The sequence below is a fragment of the Grammomys surdaster genome, unplaced genomic scaffold (assembly GCF_004785775.1).
Source record: "Grammomys surdaster isolate TR1022 unplaced genomic scaffold, NIH_TR_1.0 262, whole genome shotgun sequence".
Lineage (NCBI taxonomy): Eukaryota > Metazoa > Chordata > Mammalia > Rodentia > Muridae > Grammomys > Grammomys surdaster.
Window position 1 is genome coordinate 3962199 of NW_021604703.1, and position 23698 is coordinate 3985896.

Below are 23698 nucleotides of genomic sequence, written 5' to 3' on the forward strand. Positions count from 1 at the left end.
CACCATGGGCACCTGCACACATGTGACACACAGATACACACACACACACACACACACACACACACACACACACACAAATAAAATTAAGTCATTTGGGGTCCCCCCCCCCCACATGAAAGCAGAAACTAGAAAATTAGAATCCTACAGAGCTTTCTGCTGTCTACTGTGTTTGTGCCTTCGTTTTGGTAAATGGTTGTGTCAAAGATGGTAGGAGGGAAGCCAAGGAGAAGAGACACAGCCAGAATGGTCAAGAAAGTTCTGTGCCACAGTCCTGGGAAGGCAAGTGTTGAGGTTTGGAAGAAGAAGAGAACAGACTTCCTGCAAGTTGTTAGGTAACCACCACACATGCACTGAGGCATAGGAGTTCACAGACAGACAGACAGACACACACACATACCACAAATACATGTTTTTAATTATTATTAATGGAAAAAAATATTTGTTTAAACTAATACAATTACTGGTCTGAGTTTAAGAAGCTATTTATTTAGCACCCTCTAGTGGAAAGAACAGATTAATACTTCATGAAGCTAACCTAAATAAACTTACTTTTAAAAAAAAAAAAAAAGTTTTGGGGTGGAGAGACAGCTCAGCAATTAAGAGCACTAACTGCTCTTCCAGAGGTCCTGAGTTCAATTCCCAGCAATCACATAGTGGCTCACAACCATCTGTAATGAGATCTGATGCCCTCTTCTGGTCTGAAGACAGTGACAGTGTACTCGCATACATAAAATTAATAAATCTTTAAAAAAAAAATATTTTATATGGGGGGTGGGGAGAGTCACCTTCAGAGCCCAGAAGAGAGCATTGGATTCCCTGGAGCTGGAGTTTCAGGCAGTTGTGAGCCATGGTTGACAAGGATGCTGGGAACCAAACTGGTTATCCTCTCAGCAAGTGTTTTTATCTGCTGAGCTTTCCTCTAGACCCAAATTAGCTTGTTTTGTTTTGTTTTGTTTTTCGAGACAGGGTTTCTCTGTGTAGCCCTGGCTGTCCTGGAACTCACTCAGTAGACCAGGCTGGCCTCAAACTCAAAAATCCACCTGCCTCTGCCTCCCAAGTGCTGAGATTAAAGGTGTGCGCCACCACTGCCCGGCTAGATTATTTTTATGATTGAAATTGTTACCTCAAGTCATCAATGTCCTTCAATCTCTGAGTCCATGCACAGACGCTCCCCAACCTAACAGGCCACACCTCTGCCCAGCACCCCACTATCCAGTAATCAGCAAGCTATTAACTGCGTTAATGGAGGGAATACTATGAATGCCTGATTATCCTCCATGTGATGTGAAACAAAAATGCTAACAGGCCATGTGGCTCATTGACCCAAATGACTGAAAACTGAACTTAAGGGAAAAGGAAAAGCCACCACCCTAGCCATATATAAACACCCTGTGACATTATGAATGAGACTGGACTACACTTGAATACTTGCTCCTCAGTTGGTCAAACTGTTTGGGAAGGATTAGGAGGTGTGGCCTTGCTGGAAGAGGTGTGGCATGGGGGGCAGGCTTTGAGGTTTCAAAAGCCTCCCACCACCCACACTGTTCTCTCTTTCTGTCTGCCTTATGGCTGCGGATCAAGATGTGAGCTCTCAGCCATTCCTGACGCCATCATAGACTGTAACACACTAAAACGGTAAGACTAACTAAACACTTTATTTTATAGGTTGCCTTGGTCATGGTATTCTGCCACGGCAATAGGAAAGTAACTAAAACAACCCACACACACACTTACACATTAGTATGAAGCTGGAATTCGTCTGTCTTGTAGCCAACTGCAAAGTTGCTCTGGGTCACTCGGGACTTCGAGGTCTCAAAATTCATCTGGTAACCAGCCAGCCAACCCTCATAGCCAAGCACCAGAGCGCCCCGGATTGAGGGCCCAGCAATGTCAAAGTCCACGTCACAGCCCAGGTTGATATGCTCTCTCTTGTACCCTGTCTTGATTTTAGCATTTTTTTTCCTAGAAGGAAAAGGAAACGTGTATTAAAGCCAAGCTAACTCATCTTGATACAATCATGTGAGAACTGTAAATATTTTGTCTGAACCCAGTTTGTGTAGGAGCTGGGGAATAGACGTGAGGTCAGTGGCTAGTTGTCCCTAAACACCTGCTAAGCCACAAACAGGACACAACTTCTCCTGAGCTCAAACCCAGTCTGTAAAAGGTTGCATCAACACTGTGTACACCATAGGAAGAGATCAGAAAGTGAGTGCAACCATGTTCTTTCTCCAGAGTCTCCCTATGGCTAACCCAAAACCCTACGCAGGAATCTATTAGTCATCTTTGCTGTTTTCCAAACCTACCAAAAAGAGGCACATACCTCAAAGCTACCCACACAGTAATTTGAGGGAGACGGCCATCTTTGTGGTTCACCCAGTAGCCATAAAAAAAAAAAAAAAAAAAAAAAAAAAGAAAGAAAGAAATAGCAGCCCGCTGGGGCTGGAAATTAGCCTGGGATTCAGTTTCTAGCAACCACACTGGCAGTTCCCAACTACCTGTAACTCCAGTTCCTGGGGATCTGACACCTTTTCTGCCCTCTTCAGGTACCTCCCCCGCCCCCTCACATGTGGTACATGTTCATACACTCAAGAATACACATACATACACATTATATAAATAATAAATCTTTTCTCCTGCTTAGCCACCATAGTCGTGAGACCCCACTGAGTTTACAACTCAGAGTCCTGGATACTGATGAGGAACCTGAGTCCCCCAGATCTCAGGTCCAGCCCAGTATTGCCAGATTTACACCTAAGACCAGTTAGTTCAGTGTCCATCAGCTATATCTCAAGATCTCAGCAAGGATGGATGAGTCATGTCACCTACCAACATTTATACAGCCTAACTTTTATCCAAAATAAATCCCAGAGAATAAGAGAGCACCTATTGGGTGGCTAAGTGGGTAAAGCACTTGCTTAACAAGCATAAAGACAAGAGTTCAAAGCCCTAGAACCCAGTTAAGGACAGAAGCTTCCATGATCCCAGTAAACCTCTGTGGGAAGATGAGCGAGAGAGACAGGAGGCTTGCTGAAGCTCAAGAGGCAGCTGGTCTGGCAAACACAGCAGTAAACAAAAGAACTCATGGGATCTGTCTGCCTTCCAAGTGCTGGGATTAAAGGTCACATACCACTGCCCAGCAAAATACTTTTTTAAAAAAGATCAAATCTATCAAGTAAAATTAGAACTACATCACATACTTGCAAAAGAGATGACTTCCTGGCCAACTACTTTCTCAGCCTAGACCACAGAAACCAGGACTCAGAGCTCCAGAAGACAACACATACTTGCCCATTCCTGGCCTTATTCAGAGACATTAAGGGTTCATCTGCAGCATGCAGTCCATGGGCTCTGAACCCATTCCCTCCTGCAGAGGCCCTGCTGTTTCTTGGGAAATGGCCAGCTACAGATCTAGGCCTGAAGCGGCTCTTTAAGCTATCAGAGATTAGCAGGAATTACTGGGCAAACAGATCGAATTGCTAAAATAAGGTTTCTACCCAGGGCTTTCAAAGATGGGACAATGTGAGCACTGGTAAGATGAGAATTGGCAATAGACTAAAATACATCATAAAATAAATAAATAAATAAATATATATATATATATATATATATATATATATATATTTATATATATATATTTGGTTTAGGGCCAGTAATATGGCTTAAGGTACTGGCACTTGCTGCCAAGCCCAATAATCTGAGTTTGATTGCTAAACTCACATGATGGAGGGAGGGAACCAACTCCTAAGGAGGTAAGAGGATCAGAACTTGGAGGCCAGCCTTGGCTACATAATCTGACCCTGTCTCAATAAAACATGAGTGGCACACACCTGGCCATGAAGGCAGGAGGATCAGAAGTTCAAGGTCAGCCTCGATGCATAAAAACTCAAGGCCAGACTGGACTACAGAAGACCTTCTCCTAAAAAGACAAAACCAGCAAAAAGCTGCCAATGGTGGGTACCACCCACACCAGTTTGCACAGCGACTCCTCGCTGTCTCACGGGATTCTAGCTAAGGGCCCAAGCACCCCAAGAAAAGGGTCAGAGGTGGGTGGTGACTCGGATTCCTCCTGGGATCTGCCCTGAGCACAGCTATGGAGGTTTTCCTTTCTCAAATGTCATTGGGATTTTTCTTTTTTTTTTAGCTACTTAAGAAGTGGTGCTAATTTGACAAGCACTCAAGAGAGACATAACACAGATTGACGGTTAGCAAGCGGGCTTTATCTGTGGAAGGCAACGCATGGGTGGGTGTTAATCCATTAGTGAGGTCTGCGGCCCCGTCCAGTTGTGCCTACATTTGTCTCGGGGTGATCAGTACTTTCAGGGAATCACCAAAGCTTCAGAAAGCCAGTGTTAATTTCCAGTGAACCAAAGAGTCATCAAAGTTCATCTACCCAACACACCTAGGGCCCACAGCACTACCTTTTAAACAACATTCCCAGCATAAGGCGCCAAGGCTCCTGGGAGAAATGGCTGACAGCAGGAATAGGGAAGAAAGACCCTAAGATGAAGTTCACAACTCCAAAACAAGAAACACAGAAAGGCTCAAAGACAGTAAGAGGAGCTCCCCCAAAAGCCCACACATGTCAATCTGAAGGAGTGTCACACTGTCACAGCGTGAGCCACGGTGTAAATGACACAACTGAATGTAACTCACAGAATAAATGTCTGCAAGTCTATACATGAGTCAAAAATGACTAGGGGCTGGCAAGATGGCTCAACAGGTAGAGGGGCTTGCAGCCAAACCTAATCACCTGAGCAAATCCCTAGGACTCGCATGGAAAAAGGAGAAAACCAAACTTGCCAAGTTGTTCTCTGATGTCCACACACACACTGCGATACACACACACATAGAAGAAACTGCTTGTGTGTGTGTGTATGTATGTGTGTGTGTATATACATATATGTGCATGTATGTGGTTTTTTCAGATAATAAAGGGATGGAGAGATGGTTCAGCACTTAAAAGAGCACTGGCTGCTCTTGCAAAGAACATGAGTTCCATTCCCAGGACCCACATGGTGGCTCAAACATTTGTAACTCCAGTTCCAGGGACTCCAGTGTCGCCCTCTGACCTTCATAGGCACCAGGCACACAATCGGAAAGCATACATGCATATAGACAAAACACATATATAGACAAAATATAAAGATAATAAAAACTAAAGCTAAGCTGGTTGAGGGAGGAATAGGACTGCCCTTCCCTATAGTAAAAGCTCCTAAGTAAGAAAGGACTAGCTACGTGGTGGCTCATACCTTTAATTTCAGCACTTGGGAGACAGAGGCAGGAAGATCACTGAGTTCAAGGCCAGCCTGGTCTACAGATCAAGTTCTAGGATAGCCAGAGCTACACAGAGAAACCCTGTCTCAAGAAACAAGAAAAGAAGCCAGGAAGAGAACACCTACCAATAATGACACAGGCAAGCATCAAAGGATGCTTCCATGTAACCCAAAGTGTGATGAGAGACAATATCTGCAGTCTCAGTATCTCCCGGTAACACAGCTGCTAAGTACAAAGCTGGAAACTAACAGCTTTACAGTGGAGACCCAGCTGATGCCACCTTAGCCACATAATCAGGGTTGGTATCACGGGCCAATAGCAGTCTTCCAGACAGCACAGCAGCATGGACACAAGGTGCCACTTCTTCAGCTGCCAAAAAAATACAACCTGAATACACTCAGGAAGAAAGACCAGACCGATCCAAGTAGAAGGACACTATGCAAAGCGCTCTCGGCAATTCTTCAAAAATGTCAGGGTCACGAGAGACAGAGAGAAATGGAGAGTGTGTCCCAGTGAGAGGTCACAAAGGAGACCTGAGTGCTTGATGCAATAGAGGATCCAAAACGGGGTCCCGGGCCAGAAAGATGATATCAACAGGGCATCAGTTAATAGTGTGGTACCAACGATCACTTGCTGGCACGGATCTTTGTTAGTCACAATTGCTTAATGACAGGGACACATCCTGAAAATTGCATCGTTGGGCCATCTGGTCATTAAGCAAACATCACAGGGTGCACTTACAGAAACCTAGATGACCAAGATTAACCACTCAACCACGACCTGCTCATGTACCCATGAGACAGATGTCCAAGGCAGGCAATGTAACACAGCACATGGGCTCTTGGTAAATATTCTATAAGAAGAAACACGTTCTAATGGTAAGTAATGATAGGAACACAGGGAGCGAGTACACAAGCCAGGCACACACTCGGCTCCAATACTGTTACAAGAGCATAACTGTACACGCTCGATCTTCAGTGGGCGGGGTGTGTGTCAATTATCACAGACTCAATAAACGCACTGTGCTTTGATGGCAATAAGTAACAGGAATTTTTCAGCTCTGTAATAATCTCAAGGGACCACAGTCCTATATGTGTTTGATTGAAATATTATTACGTAGTGAATAGCTGTATATTATATAGTATGTACTGTGTTATAATGTAATAGCAGATAGAAAACGCAGGGGAGAAATAGGGGAGATCGCTACAAACTGCTTTTATCACAATTTTCTATATAAAAACTGTAAAACTATTTCAAAAGAAAAGGTTAAACTGAGGGGACTGGAGAGATGACTCAACAGTTGATAGCTAGCACTTGCTGCTCTTACAGAGAGCCAAGGTTCAGTTCCCAGCACCCACATGGCAGCTCACACCTTTAATCCCAGCACTGGAGAGGCAGAGGCAGGCAATCCAAAAAGGAAGGAAAAAAAGCACAGAATCACAAAAGATAAAAACACACGCAGCTTAACCATGGGGGTAAAAGGTGGTGGCGATGGGAAACTTTATCCATGTACTGCCGAGCTAAAAATCTGCCAAAGGCTGGGAATGGTGGCACTAGGGAGGCAGAGCTAGGCAGATCTCTGAGTCTGAGAGAGCCTGGCCTACAAAGCAAGTCCAGGACAGCCAGGGCTGTTACAGAGAAACCCTGTCTTACAAAAACAACAACAAACAAACAAAAATCAAAACAAACAAAAACAAAAAACCTGTCAAACCAAAAACTTAAAGCTTGAAACTTAGTAAAAGCCTGAACTCAATCATCAGTGGGTAAAAACACCTTTCCTCTGATGACTTAGGAGACTCGACATTCTAAAACCACAAGAGTATAGAATATTCTAGAAAAGAGTTCCTCCTAGCCATGTAGAGCACTCAGGAGGGGAGGCAGACCAGCTCACTGTCTTTGCCCTCTGATGTGTCAACAACCAACAAACCTAAACTGTTTCTGGACAGAGGACCTGGCAGCCCCAGGAACACCTTGTGGTTAAGCTCTCAGGATCTCAGAAAACTGGGGGAAGAGCCCTCCACACCTACAAAATCAGCTGGCAACAGCAACTAGTCAGCCCCTGATTCCAAATGCCACCTCTGCCCTTCAGCCTTGGCCACTTTGATTTACTGGCAGCCTTGTGTGAAACAGATCAGCTGGGACAGAAAGCCCATGGCCTGCAGCCAGGCAAACACTGGCCTGAGTCCTCCACTACCAAGGACAATTCTTAGCCCTGAAGACACAGCTCAGTATAGATTTGTGTACATGACCAATGGACTGCATAAGTCCTGGCTTCCATCCTTAGCACCCCATAACCGGGTGTGGGACCACATACCCGTGATCCCAGTACTTGAGAGACAGAAGCAGGAGGATCAGAAGTTCACTCTCATTCTTGCCTACAAAATGAGTTCAAGGCCAGCCTGAGCTACAGGAGACCCTGTGTCAAAAGGAAGAGGGAAGTTCCTTGGGGCACACAGCATCCTAGCCCAGGCACCCTCAATCCCCAAATGAGCACAGGAACACACAAAATCATTTGCTGGAGAAATACATTTCCTAAATTAAGAATGCTTGCTACAGCATAGCTCCTTAACAGATGATCTATGTGTCCTGGACAGAACACCACCACAGACCCAAATGTATAGCACTTGGACCAAGGCAGCCTTATTGTTGTTGCTACCTGGTTGGTTTTTGTTCTTTGATGTGGAATCTCTCTACATACCCCTGGCTAGCCCTGAGCCCATGATTCCTTCCACATTCTCCCAGCTAAGATGTCAGCCCAAACACCAAAATCCTTTGCTATAATGGACTTCTAGGGCCCCAAACATCCCAGAATGTCCTAGTGGGTGAGAACCTTACCCAGTGTTAGGAGAGAAAGATGAATCAAAGGTCAACTTCAGTCCACGAGCAAGCTGCATATAAGAGAGAGGTGGCACAGGTTAGCCAAAGGCAGGACCAGGATATCTCAATGGGAGCAAGAGGAGCCAGGATGTCTGGCAGACAGGGAGCCCTTACCTGGTCTTCCACGGTGATCTCGGTGCCTAGAGTGTTGTCTGTGTTCCACTTCTCTGTAAATGTCAGCCCATACTCAGTCCATCTGTACTTGGTTTCCAGACTGCCGTTCACTTTGGTGGTTTCTGTGTTGGCAGAACCTGAGCTGGTAAATTCCTTAAAGAAGAAAGAGAGATCTTGGTCTATAGTCCAGTCTGCCCTTAGTCCAGGCCCATAAACAACAGAGAGTCCCCGATGTGTCCAGGCAGAACTATTCCTACAGTTCAATTACATACTGAAAATATGAAGGAGTGAAAGAGCCTGCTACCCAAAGGAACCTTCTAGAAACGTCTTTGTTGGAAGAAAGCTTCTTTCCTCCCCTGGGGCCCAAAAGTCTGGACAGGAAACCACCCAGCTTCTATGTTTGTCTCCAGCCTCAGACAGAGGGAACTATCGATGACAGAGCAACACACCCTTCCCTCCAACAATTGCTATAGATTCCTGTATCTATATCTAAGAACAGGGATGTTTACTAAATAGTAATGAAACATTACAAACATAGGTGACGTCATACAGCCTTAATCCCAGCATTCAGGCAGAGGCAGGTGGGTCTCTGTGAGTTTGAGGCCGACTTGGAATACAGAGTGAGTTCTAGATCAACCAGGGCCATGTAGAGAGACAATGTTTCAAAAAACTAAAGATAAATAAATAAATAAATAAATGATAAAAACAGGTCAGCAGGACTGGCTCAGTGATTAAGAGCACTTACTGCTCTTGTAAAGGACCTGGGTTCGAGTCCCAGCACCCACTGTGCAGTTCACAATGGCCTATAAAAAGTAACTCCAGTCTCAGAGAATCTGATGACCACCTTTGGCCTTCCCAGGTTCCTGCTTGCATGTGGTGTACACAAACTCCTGGAGGCACACACATACATATATACAAAAATAAATTAAGTCTTTAAATAAAGAAAGAAAACAACCTAGGTCCAACTGGGTGTAACGGCTCACATCTTATAACCCAAGCAAGCACATGGGAGGCTAAGGCAGGAGAGTTTCTGTGATGTGAAGCCAGCCTGAGCTACCACAGAGTAAGACTCTACCTCAAAATAAGAGAGAGAGGAAGAGAGAGAGAAAGAGACCAATTTTAAAATAAGAAGCATCAAGGATAGATCAGGTTAGGGTTAGGTCAGTGGTAGAGTACATGTCTACAGTGCATTAGACAGGGAGTTTGATTTCAAGCATCGCAAAATAACTTGTTTAAAAAAAAAAAAAGCATTAAAAGCTACTATAGTGGTCGGGCAGTGGTGGTGCACGCCTTTAATCCCAGCACTTGGGAGGCAGAGGCAGGTGGATTTCTGAGTTCGAGGCCAGCCTGGTCTACAGAGTGAGTTCCAGGACAGCTACAGCTATAAAGAGAAACCCTATCTCGAAAAACCAAAAAAAAAAAAAAAAAGAAAAGAAAAAAGCATTAAAAGCTACTATAGTCCCAGACCACCCATCACAGAGTTTTGAAGACAAGCATTAACAGCCACAATCCAAGCAAGCAACTGTTTTTGGCTCTGCCAGCCAGGCCACAGCACCCCTACTGGTCAGGGACAAATATAATGTCCTGTGCAAGTGGATCGACTTACCAATCCATTCTCAGACTTCGTTTTCAAATCAAGTTTTATTAAGCCAAAGCCTAAAGAAAGAAAAACAGCCGAAATCAGGTTAACTAATTAAGCCAGAGGAGTTGGGGGTGTATCTTAGCAGCAGAATGATTGCTAGCAAGCTCAAGGTTTGACCCCCAGCATTAAAATAAATAAATAAATAAATAAATAAATAAATAAATAAATACTATAACTTGAAGCTAGGACACCACTGCTTTCCTCCTGCCTATCTGGAAATGCTTAAAGAAAGCCATAGCAACAGTGGCAGACAGAACAAACACAGGCCTGACCTGTGCCCTTGCAGGACCTGTGAGGCAGGTTCCAGCAGCTGGCAGAGGCAATCATCAGGCCTGGTGGGCCCATCAGGGTAAATTTAGAATGGTGTTCTACTGGAGCAGACGCTGGAGCTTGCAAGGGACTAGATCTGCCAATTTGCCTTGCAATGCCTAAGCCTCACCACTGGGTGACGCACAGCTGCATGAAGCTCATCCTTTTGCCTGGACATATAAGTTGTCAGCTGGAAACTGAAGTGTCACAAAGATGCCCACTCCCTTAGTAGGTGAAAGGCCTTCCATTGCTCCGGACTCCTCCAACACTCACCGTAGCCCTTGGTGAAGACATCCCTGGCGGACTTGCCAAGATCAGCGTATGTGGGAGGCACAGCCATGTTCTGCCACAACAAAAGCAGGAGAAAGAATAAATGCATCGGTAATTATGGAAATTAGTTTACCGCCAATAAAACTTATTTGATATAATTAAACAACCAATAAAAATCACTCAGCTCTAAAAGTCCCAGGCATCTTTCCCCGCCAGGTGTGGGTGTGCCTGAGTTGTCTCACCCTTCCTCTGAGGCCAGAACTTAGTGATCGCTTTTGACTTTAACAACGCCAGGCCTAAGCATAGACCCAGAGCACAGGGTGAGTCGGTCAATATTTGATGAATGAATGAACCATCAAAGACATAGCCCCAGGAGCCAGCCACTATACTGAACCACAGAACTCTTGCCAATAATTACAAAATGCCGGCTGCCTGGCCCGTAACTGCACAAGGATAAATCGGAATTTCCCATGGCAATCGATGTATCTTGCACATGGCTCTGATTTCATTCCCTCAATAAGTATCAGAGGAGTGCCTTCACGTGCCGCTGCAAGCCCAACTTCACAAAACTTTCTTTTACAGCATAAGCTAGTTAAGTATCTCCTCACATGAAAGAAAGTCCAGCAACATTCTACAAAATGGAATCAAGAACCAGCAAGAGGGCTCAGTGGCTCTTTCGACACTTGTGTCACCAAGCCTGGCTACCTGAGTTCGATCCCTGAGAACACGTTAGAGCTCCCCTAGCAAGTTGTCTTCTGACCCTACATGCATGTGCCCATGTGTGTATGTGTGCATGCATGCACGCTCACACACAGATACAAACACAAAAAACAATTAATTTTAAATATTGTGGTTTTGTTTTTTAGACAGGGTTTCTTTGTGTCGACCTAGCTGACCTGGAACTTGCTCTATAGACCAAGCTGGCCTTTAAACTCACAGAGATCCACCTGCCTCCCAAGTGCTAGGATCAAAGCCTGGCTTTTTTTTTTAAATGACTTATTTTTATTTTATGTGCATTGATGTTTTGCTTGCATGTCTGTGTTAGTGTGATGGATTCCCTGGAACTGGAGTAACAGCCAGCCTCAAGCTGCCACGTGGATGCTGGGAATCAAACCCAGATCCTCCGGAAGAACAGCAGTACTCTCAACAGCCATGCCATCTCTCCAGCCCCTTCTTTTTCACCGTATGTGTTTCTGCATGTATATATGTGAACCACGCTCACACGTGTAGGCATGTGAGCCACATTCATGCCTGGTACCTGAGGAGGCCAAAAGAGGGAAGTCAGATCCTTTAGAACTGGAGTTACAGATAGCTGTGAGCCTCCACGTGGATACTGGGACATGTTAGAGCAGCAAATATTTGTCCAGCCTCAGTGGGCCTTTATTTAAAAAAGCAACTATCAAAATATTATGGGGGGTGGGGCTGGGGAGATGGCTCAGTGGTTAAAAGCATTGGCTGTTATTCCAGAAGATATGGGTTCAATTCCCATCACCCACATGGGATAGCTCAAAACTGTCTGCAACTGCAGTTCCAGGGAATCTGACACCCTCACATATGCAGGCAAAACACCAATGCCCATAAAATAAAATTTAAAAAAGAAAATACTATCTGGAGAGCTGAGTCTAGAGTGCAGGGTAGCACAGCTGCTTAGCATACACAAGGCTCCAGGTGCCATCAAAAGTGCCATCATCTTTTTATTTACATGTCTGTGGTTGAGTACACACACATGGGTGCAGGTACCCTAGGAGGCCAGAAACAAGACTTGGCTGTTATACACAATTAAGTCAGTGAACAAATATTTGTTAAATATCACAGTGGTCAGGGAAAGAGAATAACTGATGGTCTCTGCTGCAAGGGTAACATTATATTCCTGGAAGGTTTTATGTTGACAAGCTGTGTAGAAAGAATTAAAACCCTGCTCTTGGACAGCACACACTGTGACTTCTGTCCTGAAGAAGGACCCATGAGTAACAAAGTCCCATCCCAGAACCATTAATGTCACTAACCGGAAGAGTTGTTCCATTTTTTTTTTTTTTTTTTTTTACTCTTCCTGAGACAGGATCTCATGAAGTCCAGAATGGCCTGGAACTTTCTATGTAGTCAAGGATGACCTTGAATTTCTAATCCTCCATCCCTCCCTCAACTGCTGGGATTACAGGAATCATCACCACACCTAGTTTCTGCATTGCTGGGGTCAAATTTAGGGCTTCAAGTACCCTGGCAGGCACTCTGTCAATGAAGCTACATCCTCAGCTGGTTCCTTCCATTTTAAAATACTGCATACCTGCCAAGTGATGGTGGCACACACCTTTAACCCAGCTCCTCAGGAGGCAGAAACAGCTGGGTCTCTGTGAGTTTGAGGACAGCCTAATCTACAAAGTGAATTCCAGGACAGCCAGGGCTGTTACACAGAGAAACCCTGTCTCGTGGATGAGGGGACAAATGAAAAAACAAACAAACAAAAACAACAAAAAACTATACACCTAAATTATCAAACTGGATCTGCACAGGTGCCATCTGGCATGACACATGTACCCATTCATAAACATGAACATACTGTGGTATATTCCTGGCAAGTGGGTGCCCACTGGGGAAGATTTCAAATGATTCCAGGGAAACAAACAATATCAACTGACCAAAACCTGAATCAAAGACACCTCAAAGAGCTCACAGCAGGACCTGCAAAGTAATTCAGCCAGGTAAAGGTGCCTGCTGTCACAACTGGAACCTACAGGATGAAAGGGGACAACCAACTCCCAAAAGTTACCCCTTGTGACCTCCACATAATAAATCAATCCATCAGTGAATAATTAAAGACAGTTGACAGCCAAACCCCGATAAACACTACAGAAGAAACAAGCATGGACTTCCAGTGTTAATGGAATCTGCAGTCCAGGCCATATTTCCCATTTTCAGAGACTGCTTGCTCCTTTTTTGTGTGCTGCTCTTATATCTTGCCCATCAACAGGCTGGAACCTCGTGTGGGCAGACTGGCCCACATTAGGGTCAGGACAAAGAAGGCGGCAGATATATACCCAACACCGCCCTGTCCACTCTTTCAGAGCTGGGGATTCTCCTCTTCCCACTGGGCCCTTTCTTCCAAACTAACCTTGCAGGCACATGTACCCCAGGGGCAAGCAGGAGACTTCACACTCTGGCCTGGAAAAAACAGCACACACCTCAGGCCAGATGGGCCTAACCCTTCCCCTAGGAAAAGTCAACACCAAGCAATCCTGGGCTGAAAGATAGCACAGCCCAGCAGACCTGCAGAACATCTTGGCCAGGAGCCCAGAACATTCTCCATCTCTGCCTGGATTAAGAGCCATCCGTGAAAGTACAAAAACAGGAGACATGGCTCCTTGGCTAAGAGGACTTGTTGCTCTTGCAGAGGACCAGGGGTCAATTCCCAGCACCCACATGGTGGCTCACAACTGTCCATGACTCCAGTTCTAGGGGACCCAGTGCACATGGCACACATACACACACAGAGACAAAACACTTATACACATAAAATAAACCTGAAAGGACCTAACAAAACAAAAAGAACCAACTACAGACAGAGCTGTCTCTCCTCTAGAGGAAAGAACAGAGGGGGAGCAGGCCCATCTGCAGCATCCAAGATCGCTAAAGCACCCACAAACTCTCTAACCGATATTTATTTTAAGATTTGGTTTTACTTTTGCGTATATCTCTCTCTGTGTGTACCACATGTGTGCAGGTGCCTGTGGAGACCAGAAGAAGGCACCAGATCCCTTGGAGCTAGAGTTTTAGGTGGTTGTGAGCCACCCAATGTGAGAGTTTGGAACAAAACTCAGGTACAAAACTCAGGTCCGATGTTAAAAATATTGGTGCTCTTAACCCCTGTGCTACCTCCAGAGTGTGCCCACACACCTGCCTTTTTTTTTTCCTTTTGAGACAGGGTCTTACGTAGCCCAAGCTAGCCTCCAACTCACTATGCAGACAGGGATAGCCTTGAACTTCTGATTGTCCTGCTCCATCTGAGAGTGCTGAGAGGACAAGCATTTCGGATGTATATGGCATTGGGGCTAGCAGTGTGCATGCTAGGCAAGCACTCTACCAATCCAGCTGTGTCTCCAGCCTATCAGAAGCCAAGTCTTTTCCTGCTACCCTTCCCTGGCCTCACAGAAAAGACAGCCCCCAGGACCCCACGCTGCAGGCATCTAGACCAGATCCCACCTTGAGGAAAAGACAGAACATTCATTATTTAGTGTTCCCTAAATGTAGTCTATTGACTCTAATCCCCAAACCCAACATGGAAAGCCACCTGTCAAAAAAGGGGAAAAAAAAAACCCACTACCCACAGCAAACGCCAGCTACCGCAACAGCTCTAAGGAGATTATTATCCAGGGCGTGAGTTGGGACTTCCGAGCTCAGGGTAGGAGCCAGGCTCTGTGAGGCTCCCTTCCTTTTTATTCCACCATACTGCCTGTCTTTCTTTATTTGGCACCTGCCCCCACCCAACCCCCAAGTCGGCCAGCCTATCAACCTAAGCCTTCCCTGGATGACCTTGAACAAATTATGCAAACGCCACTCTAGCCTAAGGAATGGATACCCAGCCATACTGGAAGCAGAGGGGAAGGATTGTATATCACCTAGCAGTTCACACAACATACTTACGTAACTTCCATCTTGGGGCCTGGGGAGGACAACATCTTCCTGACTCATCAACTACATGGCAGTGACAGCTGCTCACCGTGCTCCCATCCGCCACTCCTCCTCCCACAACACCCCCTGAACTCAAAGCTCCTCAGAGCCTGTCAAGCATAAGTTTACCCAAATGTCTGTAAAGATGTCAAGGCCTGGCACATAATGGGCATTCATGTGTAAATACACAAAGAGTATCATATCTTGTATCTTTAATTACATGTATTTAGTGAGCCTGTGTGTACCATGATGCACCTGTGAAGGTCAGAGGTTACTTTACAGGACTTAGCGCTCTCCTTCCACCACATAGGTTCTGGAAACTGAAATTGTGTCTTCAGACCTGGCAGCAAGTACCTTTAACTGCTGCTGAGCTATCTCATCAGCCCTACCAAAGTATCATTGCAAGCTGGGTTTGCTTTGTGCTTTTTACTGCTACAGCTTCAGAGGCTGAGGCTGGAGACTAGCTTAAAGGGTGGGATGATGCTTGCTTAGCTTGCACAGTGCTCTGAGTACTAGCCCTGCGCTGAATAAACCAGGCTTGGTAGCACATGACTATAATCTCAGCCCTCAGGAGATAGAGGCAAGAGGACCAGAAGTTCAAAGTCATCACTGGCTACATAGTGAGTTCGAAGCCAGCCTATGCTTCATAAGACTCTGTTGTTGGTTTTTTGTTTGTTTGTTTGTTAGTTTGTTTTGATCTCAAAAAACAGTAGAGAAGAGGGGCTAGAGAGATGGCTCAGAGGTTAGAAGCACTTGCTGTTCTTGCATTAGAACCCAGATAAGTCCCAGCTCCAACATGGTGGCTCACAAATATACACACATGTGAGAAGGCAAAACATTCATATGCATAAAATTTAAGAGAGAGAAGAAAAAGGGCAAAGGACAAAGGGGGAGAGACCAGGAGGAGGGTTCTAGATGAACCAGGACTAAGGCCAGAGCCAAACAAAGTATCATTGTAACAAAAAGAGGAAAGTAGAAACTTGGTGTCTGACAATAGGAACAAGTAAATTACAATGTAACCAGGAAGTAGGAGCTTCCCCCGCGAAGCAGCTGGAGAGCAGGGGCAGAGCAGACAGGAGACCCCAGAGCAGCAACCCCCCCTAGGAAAGAGCTGAGCCCAGGCTGAGGGACCTCTCAGGGGGAATTCTGGGTGTTTTAGGCCTTAAAACAGCCATGGGTTTTATTCCAAGAGCTGCTGTACACTGACAACCCCAAGACTGGTAAAATGTCAATGCTGAGATCCAGGAAATGGAAGGTGAATACAGTCTACTTTTTCAGAGGGCAATTGATAGACAATTAACTCAGCATTAGTCTTACTCCCAGGAACTCCACTCACTAAGTGTTCTAGGCACCAAAAAACCTACAGCAGCATATTCTCTACCCCACCAACTGTGTCACATAAACCTAGGCATGACCAACATGCCCATCATTAGAAAAACGATGTAGCCAAAAAAGCAGGATACTAACAAACTAAGGAACATCAAAGAGTCATCAAAAGCAATGAGACAAGATGGGTACGAAGGCGGAAGCCTGTAGTTCTAGCACTTAGGACAAGGAGACAGGAGGACCACAAGTTCAAGGTCATTATCGGCCACACAGGGAATGTGAGTAACCTGGGTTATGAGACTATCCTAAAACAATAACAGTGGTGAACAATTTATACGTGAGAACATAGAACACTATGTACTGCTGAATGAATAGAGAAAGCCAGGCTGGGTGTTGTGGTGCAGGTCTTTAAATCCCAACTCTCAGGAGGCAGAGGCGGGATCGCTTTGAGTTCAAGGCCAGCCGGAACTTCATGGTGAGACACTGTCTCAAAAAATAAAAACTAAATAATTTTTTATAATAATTATAATAAAAAAAAAGAAGAAGAGCCGGGCGGTGGTGGCGCACGCCTTTAGTCCCAGCACTTGGGGAGGCAGAGGCAGGCGGATTTCTGAGTTCAAGGCCAGCCTGGTCTACAGAGTGAGTTCCAGGACAGCCAGGGCTACACAGAGAAACCCTGTCTCGAAAAAACAAAAAAAAAACAAAAAAAAAAAAAAGAAGAAGAAGAAATAAAATATCATGCCTGGGAAGGTAGATGTGGAATTCAGATGCGGTTTCCATTTTTTATTCTGCTTCGTTATTTAAATGCTGTTGTGAAGAGCAGCATTGGAAGTCAGCAGCGTTCCACCTCAGTCACCTCAGTCAAGAGGCCAGAGGCTGGAGAGACGGCTCAGAGGCTCAGGGCACTGGCTACTCTTCATGGGATCGGGGTTGGGGTTGGGTTTCCAGCACCAACCTCTGTAAAACCAGCTCCAGGAGCTGCAGTGCACTCCTCTGGCTTCCCAGGCACTGCACACACGTAGTACACATATCTACACATGCATACACATACATACACATAAAATGAAGTTTTTTTTTTTTTAAGAGAAAGACCTAGAGAGATAGTAGTTGGTGTAAAGCAATAGCTAGTTTTCCAGAAGACCAGGGTTCAATTCCCAGCTCCTATGTGGTGGCTTTCAACCATCTGTAACTCCAGTTCTAGGAGATCCAATCCCCTTTGAGGACACCAGACATACATGTGGTATACATACATACATACAAGCAGACAATGCACCCACTGACATAAAACTAATATTTTAAGATACAGGAATGAAAAGCTGTCTGGACAGTGTCCATACTGGTTCTAAGAACTGATTCAAACGGGGACAGTAGCCCAATCATTAGACAAGGCCTATAGGGACACATTCCTCTCCCAAGCAACCACCAACATCTGGGCCACTCTGCCCAGAAAGCAAAGAGCAGGGCAAAGCTCCTTAGCTTCAGTGTGCATAAAAATTGCCAGGGCAGCTGTCAAGCAGCCTGAGCGCAGGCAGCAACGGTATACAAAAAAGACTAGGCTCACTCTGCACCGAGCACCCACCAGAGTGCCAAGCTAACCCAGGCCCTGCCTATGGGTCTCACGCCTAACCAGGAAGTAGAGTCTCCTCAACACCAGAAACACCCTCAATGAGCTCAGACCCCCCCATCTCCAAAAGCAAAGGGGAAACAAGACAACTTCCCAAAGAATAGGAGCTACCACCTGCCATGGCGTCTCCCAGATCATCCAGGTAACTACAGATGCCGATGGAGGGATCAACTTGACGGAAGAGCCCCTGGGTGTGAAAAGACCACAGCCCACCCTTTCTCAGGTACCATATACACGCCAATGACTTCCTCCTTACACTGCCCGCATAACCGGATAACAGTACATAGCTGCCGGGCAGTGGTGCCGCACGCCTTTAATCCCAGCACTTGGGAGGCAGAGGCAGGCGGATTTCTGAGTTCGAGAGTTCGAGGCTAGCCTGGTCTACAGAGTGAGTTCCAGGACAGCCAGGACTACACAGAGAAACCCTGTCTCGAAAAACCAAACCAAACCAAAAAAAAAAAAAAAAAAACAGTACATAGCTACTGTCCGGAGGCAAAGCAACCAATGTTACCATCACCATCCCAGGATTCTCCCTCCCCCAGAATGAAAAAATCATGAGAAAACTTTTGGCTCTGCTCTTTCTCCAGCAGTTTTGGATAGTTTGCCAGGGTAAAAATGGACCAGCAAACAAAAGCCGTATCAAGGAGAGATGGTTCAGCCATTAAGAGCACTGGCTGCTTTTGCAGAGGACCCAGGTTTGGTTCCCTGCATCCACACAGGGGCTCAACATGATCTCTAACTCCAGTTCAAGAGGATCTGATGGGTGCTTTCTTCTGGACCCTGTGGGCACTGCATGAACATGACATGCATACATATGTACAGGGAAAACTCTTATGCATATAAAAAATAAAGAGGTCACCATAGATCACAGCAAAGTCAACCTCTTCACCAACCCTAGGGACCAGGAAAGAAAAAAACCTCCCAGCAGAAAGCAGGCGCAGTTCGGAGCTTCCCCCACCACAGACAGACATAAACACACACACACACACACACACACTCACACACACCCCAGTGCTCTCTTTCCAAGCAAAGGCAACCCAGGGAATAGTCGCTGGTTCCACATGCTGGCAAGGCAATGGTCCTCTGCTCTGGAGGCAGGCTGAGTTACCAAAGCAGCTGCCTTCCCCTCCCCCCCTCCACAGAGTCTCACAGGGGGGGCAGCCTGGCTTTCCAGGCTCTGCTTCTATTTTAAACCACTCTGGAAGCTGGGCCACCAGCGGCAGCACAACCTTCCACAAAGCTGAGGAGACTGTGGTTGACTCAGGGCAGCTTGCCTTCTCACTCACCCACCTGTGGAGAGAAGGCTGTGCTAGGGTCCAGCCAGGCACACCAGGGCTCCAGCATAGCCACAGGCAACTCAAGGACCCACATGGGGTGGGGGTGGGGGTTGACACAACACTTTGAGTGCTCAGCCTTAGGAACCAAGCACAACTGGGTCCATATCCTACTCCCTTTCTAGGTAAAAGACCCCAAGTTAGTCTCTCTGACCCTGTCTTCCCTTGGTCAAGTACCCAGCACTTAATACTGTGGCTGGTACACACAGAAGCCATGAAACAAACACAAGTAGAATTCTATTAAAATGGCTGATGACAGGTCAACTGATCGATTGAGATGAGCAAACGGATGAATTATGGGTTTGGTTGGTTTTTGGTTTTTCAAGACAGGGTTTCTCTGTGTAGCCCTGGCTGTCCTGAAACATGGTAGATCAGGCTGGGCTCAGACTCAGGGAGATCTGTCTGCCTCTGTGCCCTCCACACCCCCACCCAAAAGTATCAGGATTAAAGGTATGCACCACCAGTCAGTTTGTTTTTGTTTTGAAACAGGATCTAATGTAGCCCATAGTGACTCTCAAACTCACTATGTCACCGAGCATGACCTTGACCTTGATCCTCCTGCTTCCATCTCTGAGTGTGTGCCCCATCACACCGAGTTTCTACAGTGTTGAAGATAGAACCCAGGGCTTCCTGCATGCTGGGCCAGCATTCCAAGTCCCATGCGAGCCAGTCCAGCAGACTGTTTCCGTTGCTGTATTTATGGCTAGGGATCTAAGCAAGCTCTCGTTTTGTAAATTTACTATTATAATGATGGTTTCTGAACATCTTGTCAAAGGCTCAACCTGAACCACAGGGTCCAGAGTCCTCCCCACCCATAAAGAGGTATTGTTTAGCTGGATACTATCTGGCCAGGTCCTGAAAGAACACCTCCCATTCACCCCAGGGAAAATGATTCCTCTGAACACTCTCCACTACGGATGGCCCACAGCAGCTGCATACCTCTCTCTCCGTTCCCAACTTCTGCTTTACAAAGGCCCTCACACCTATGGGCTCCACAAAGCATAGCAGTGCAGTGTGAGCATATCAGCAAAGAACTGGTACCCAAGCGCCAAGTGTGCACAGCAGGGCCGCAGACCACTAGAATACCCAGCAACGACAATCACATTTCTACAGCAGACCCAGGTGATCCCAAGGCCTGGGTGGAGACAGGGAGACAAGAAGTTGCCCTCTGACCTCCAGATGTGCTACCTACCTCCAAACAAATAATTTTTAAAAACAGAAGAAGAAGAAAAAAAAACCCACATAATAACAGAGAAACTAAGACATGAGAAAGCTACTTCATCTGAGCTAGCCTCTGAGGCTCTTGTCAGTCAGATCAGCCTCGAGAGCCCAGGCTGCCCTCTGGAGCTTTTTCTAGCTTAGCTCTAAAGTGCTCACATGCTGTGTGACTAACAGTGCAATGGAGGTCCATATCCAGGTCCAGATAAGCATGCCTTTGTCATTTTTTTCTTGGTGACTACTACAGGTACCTGGGTCAAGCACAAAGCTACACACACAGTACAACCTTTCTGGAATCCTAGGGGCTAACCTCCTGACTTTGGCAGTTCTCAGCTACACATTTCCCTCAGTCACTACAACTGAAGGTGTCCGTCATACTGTGGGAATTTTCAGCAGCAGCAAAGGGCCTCAGAGCACCATGATGGTGGGAGGTGGGGAAGGGCAGCCCTTACCACCAAGAGTCCAGAGTCTACACCTGCCTCAGGTCCAGCATGAGGACTGCATGGTCCCAAACAGCCCCTGTCTAAAGCTTCATTCTAGAAATCAGAAATAAAACAAATCACCTGTGAGCACCCATTACTACAACTGGGGCCAGGTACCTTACTCAAGCTGTCAGACCTACACACCTGTCAGAAAGGGAAGTCACAACAGGCCCATGGCCTTAGCCAGAATTCCATTCACCCATATCACTCTAGCTTCAAGCCCAGAAACACCAGTTTGACAAGTTCCCACAGGACTTGGGAAGTTGTAGAATGTTAAAGGAGTCACCTCCCATCTCTCCTGACTATTGCTGTAGGTGAGTGTGTACCATTCATTATAGCTCTTATAAAATCTATGACTGCTAGGCCAGGATAGCTTCTAGGAGTCAGTGAGCTGTCTAGGTCGTCTAATGGTGTTTAAGATTCCATGATTTAATGGGCATCCACCATGCCTGTGTAGTTAAGAGCGGAATGAAAAAAATGGAGAGATGGCTCAGGGGTTACAGTGCTTACTGCTTTTGCAGAGGACCCAGGTTTGATCCCCAGACCCACATGGGGCAGCTCACAACTGCCTATAACTGCAGTTCAGAGGATCCAACACGCGCTCTTCTGGGCTGAGGTCACCTGCATGTATGTACATAAACTCACCTGGCCACAAACACACACACATTAAATAGACATTTTTAAAAATGAATTTACCACCACAGACCTTTCTCAGCCAGGTAACGTGTGCCAAGCGGTCCCACCCAAGACCCCGAAAAGACAAGCCTGAGTTTGGCCCTACAGTTTTGTCAGTCCAGAGAAAAGTAGGCAGCCCTCAGTAGCTATGCGTGACTCGCTACTAGACAAGACTGAGTAAAGCCCCTCACGCATCTCTCTGGTCAAGGAAAGAGGCGCTTTGGATGGTACCGACCTGAGCTAAGCCCACGCTCCACCTGTACTCTAGGTCTGCAGTCAGATTTAGTACTCCAGAGTGACAGCTGTCAATCTGTAAACTGACAGTGTTTCATGAATTATTCTCCAATACCTGGTGCAGCACAAATGCTTGTTACTGACACAGTAATAATGGCATTAAAATAACACGACTGTAGAGTTATTGAATCCCTTCCAGTACACCATGTGGAACAAAAAAAGAAGAAGAAGAAGGAGAAGGAGAAGGAGAAGGAGAAGGAGAAGGAGAAGGAGAAGGAGAAGGAGAAGGAGAAGGAGAAGGAGAAGGAGAAGGAGAAGGAGAAGGAGAAGGAGAAGAAAAAGGTCTGCGGAGGATGAGGGATGAGTTCAACCCTCCCCAAAAGCTCCTAGGTCTCCGAGGTTTCCAAGTTTCTAAGGCGTCCTTGTGCATGCCCCAAGGCTTCGTGTTAATCGGATCATTTTATTCTTCCCCCAAACTCAGTGAAGTGTATATAATTGCTCCTATTTCGCAGATGAGGAGACTGAAGTTTGAAATCTTCCTACCAGTGTGACCTTGGGCAAACCATGTAGAGTTGCGGGCCTCCAATCTGATGTCAGGCCCTGAAAACAGTTTCCAGAATGCACAGTTGCATTTGGCTACACGAACACGGAATCCGTCCCCAAGGCCAAGGAGGCCAGGCATATGGCTCCCTATGGGGTCTCGCTTTCAGTCCAGGCCTAAGTCCCTGTTCCTACGGCCTAAGTCCACTCAGGGCAGTCCGTTCCGCCCGAGAAGGCACTGGCAAGCGCGGGAGGGACCCGGCGCCACCTACTCCGGGCGTGGGCTGGCTAGGGCGTGTAGGGGCCGGGGGATCCAGGGCATGGCCATGCCTGGAGCTCGTCCTCTCGGCAGAGGAAGCTGGGTCTGCACAGGCCCTCGGAGCTGGCGGGGAAGGGCTTGGGCCGTGGGAGGGTCTCTACCAGATCCACGCCAACGAGATCTAGAGCCAGAGGGCGCCGCCGTAGAAGGTCACCTAGACCCGCGGCCCTCCGGGCCTCCACGCGGCCGCCCTTGCCCTTCCGCCCCTCGCATGTTCGGACCGCCCCTCGCTTCCAAATGCAGGTGCTCTGAATGCTCGAGCTAGGGTCTCTCTCTCCGGAGATCCGTTCTGCTCCTGCCCTCCAGGCCTCCTCTACAAGCCCGCTGCCCCTCCAGGCCCGCGATGATCGTCCCTGGTTCACCCTTCGCGGGGCCAAGCTCCAAGGCCCGGCGCCCTCGCCCGATCCTCCCTCGATCACCTCCCTGGAGACTCCCCAGGAGCACGGCCCGAGGCCCCGGGTACTCAGGCATAGCCCGGGCCCTCTCCGCTGCGCCTACCTCTGAGGCGGTGACGGCGAGAGCAGCGGCAGCTACGGCGGGGGTTGCGGCGAGGAGGCTTGGAGCGCAGCAAACGGGCCGAGGGCGGGGCGGCGCAGATCGCGGCGGCGCGGACACGCCCCAGCTCTGCGCGCCGGACCCCGAAGCTCCGCCCTCGGCTCCACCCCGGACAGCGCCCAGGCCAGTCCCGGGGTCTTCGTCCCACCCGCGTGCTGCGCTCTCACCCTCTGCGGCTCTGTGATCATGTGCGACCGCGCGTAAAGGCCTGCGTGCACTCTGGCACGGGGCGAGAGGGAG

General features: G+C 47.1%; 1 protein-coding gene across 2 annotated transcripts in view; it reads right to left on the minus strand.

Moving 5' to 3' along the window:
* Positions 1-23698, minus strand: part of Vdac1 (voltage dependent anion channel 1) — a 27724-nt gene extending 4026 nt beyond the window's left edge. The window contains exons 1-6 of one of the 2 annotated variants that reach the window (XM_028775893.1): positions 23402-23698; positions 10490-10559; positions 9872-9921; positions 8266-8418; positions 8110-8162; positions 1735-1962 (exon numbers count right to left, since the gene is read on the minus strand). In XM_028775893.1, coding sequence (XP_028631726.1) covers positions 1735-1962; positions 8110-8162; positions 8266-8418; positions 9872-9921; positions 10490-10556 — 551 coding nt within the window. In that variant the 5' untranslated portion in view covers positions 10557-10559; positions 23402-23698. Of the gene's footprint in view, positions 1-1734; positions 1963-8109; positions 8163-8265; positions 8419-9871; positions 9922-10489; positions 10596-23401 lie in introns of those variants that run through there. The other variant, XM_028775892.1, reaches the window with a different exon arrangement.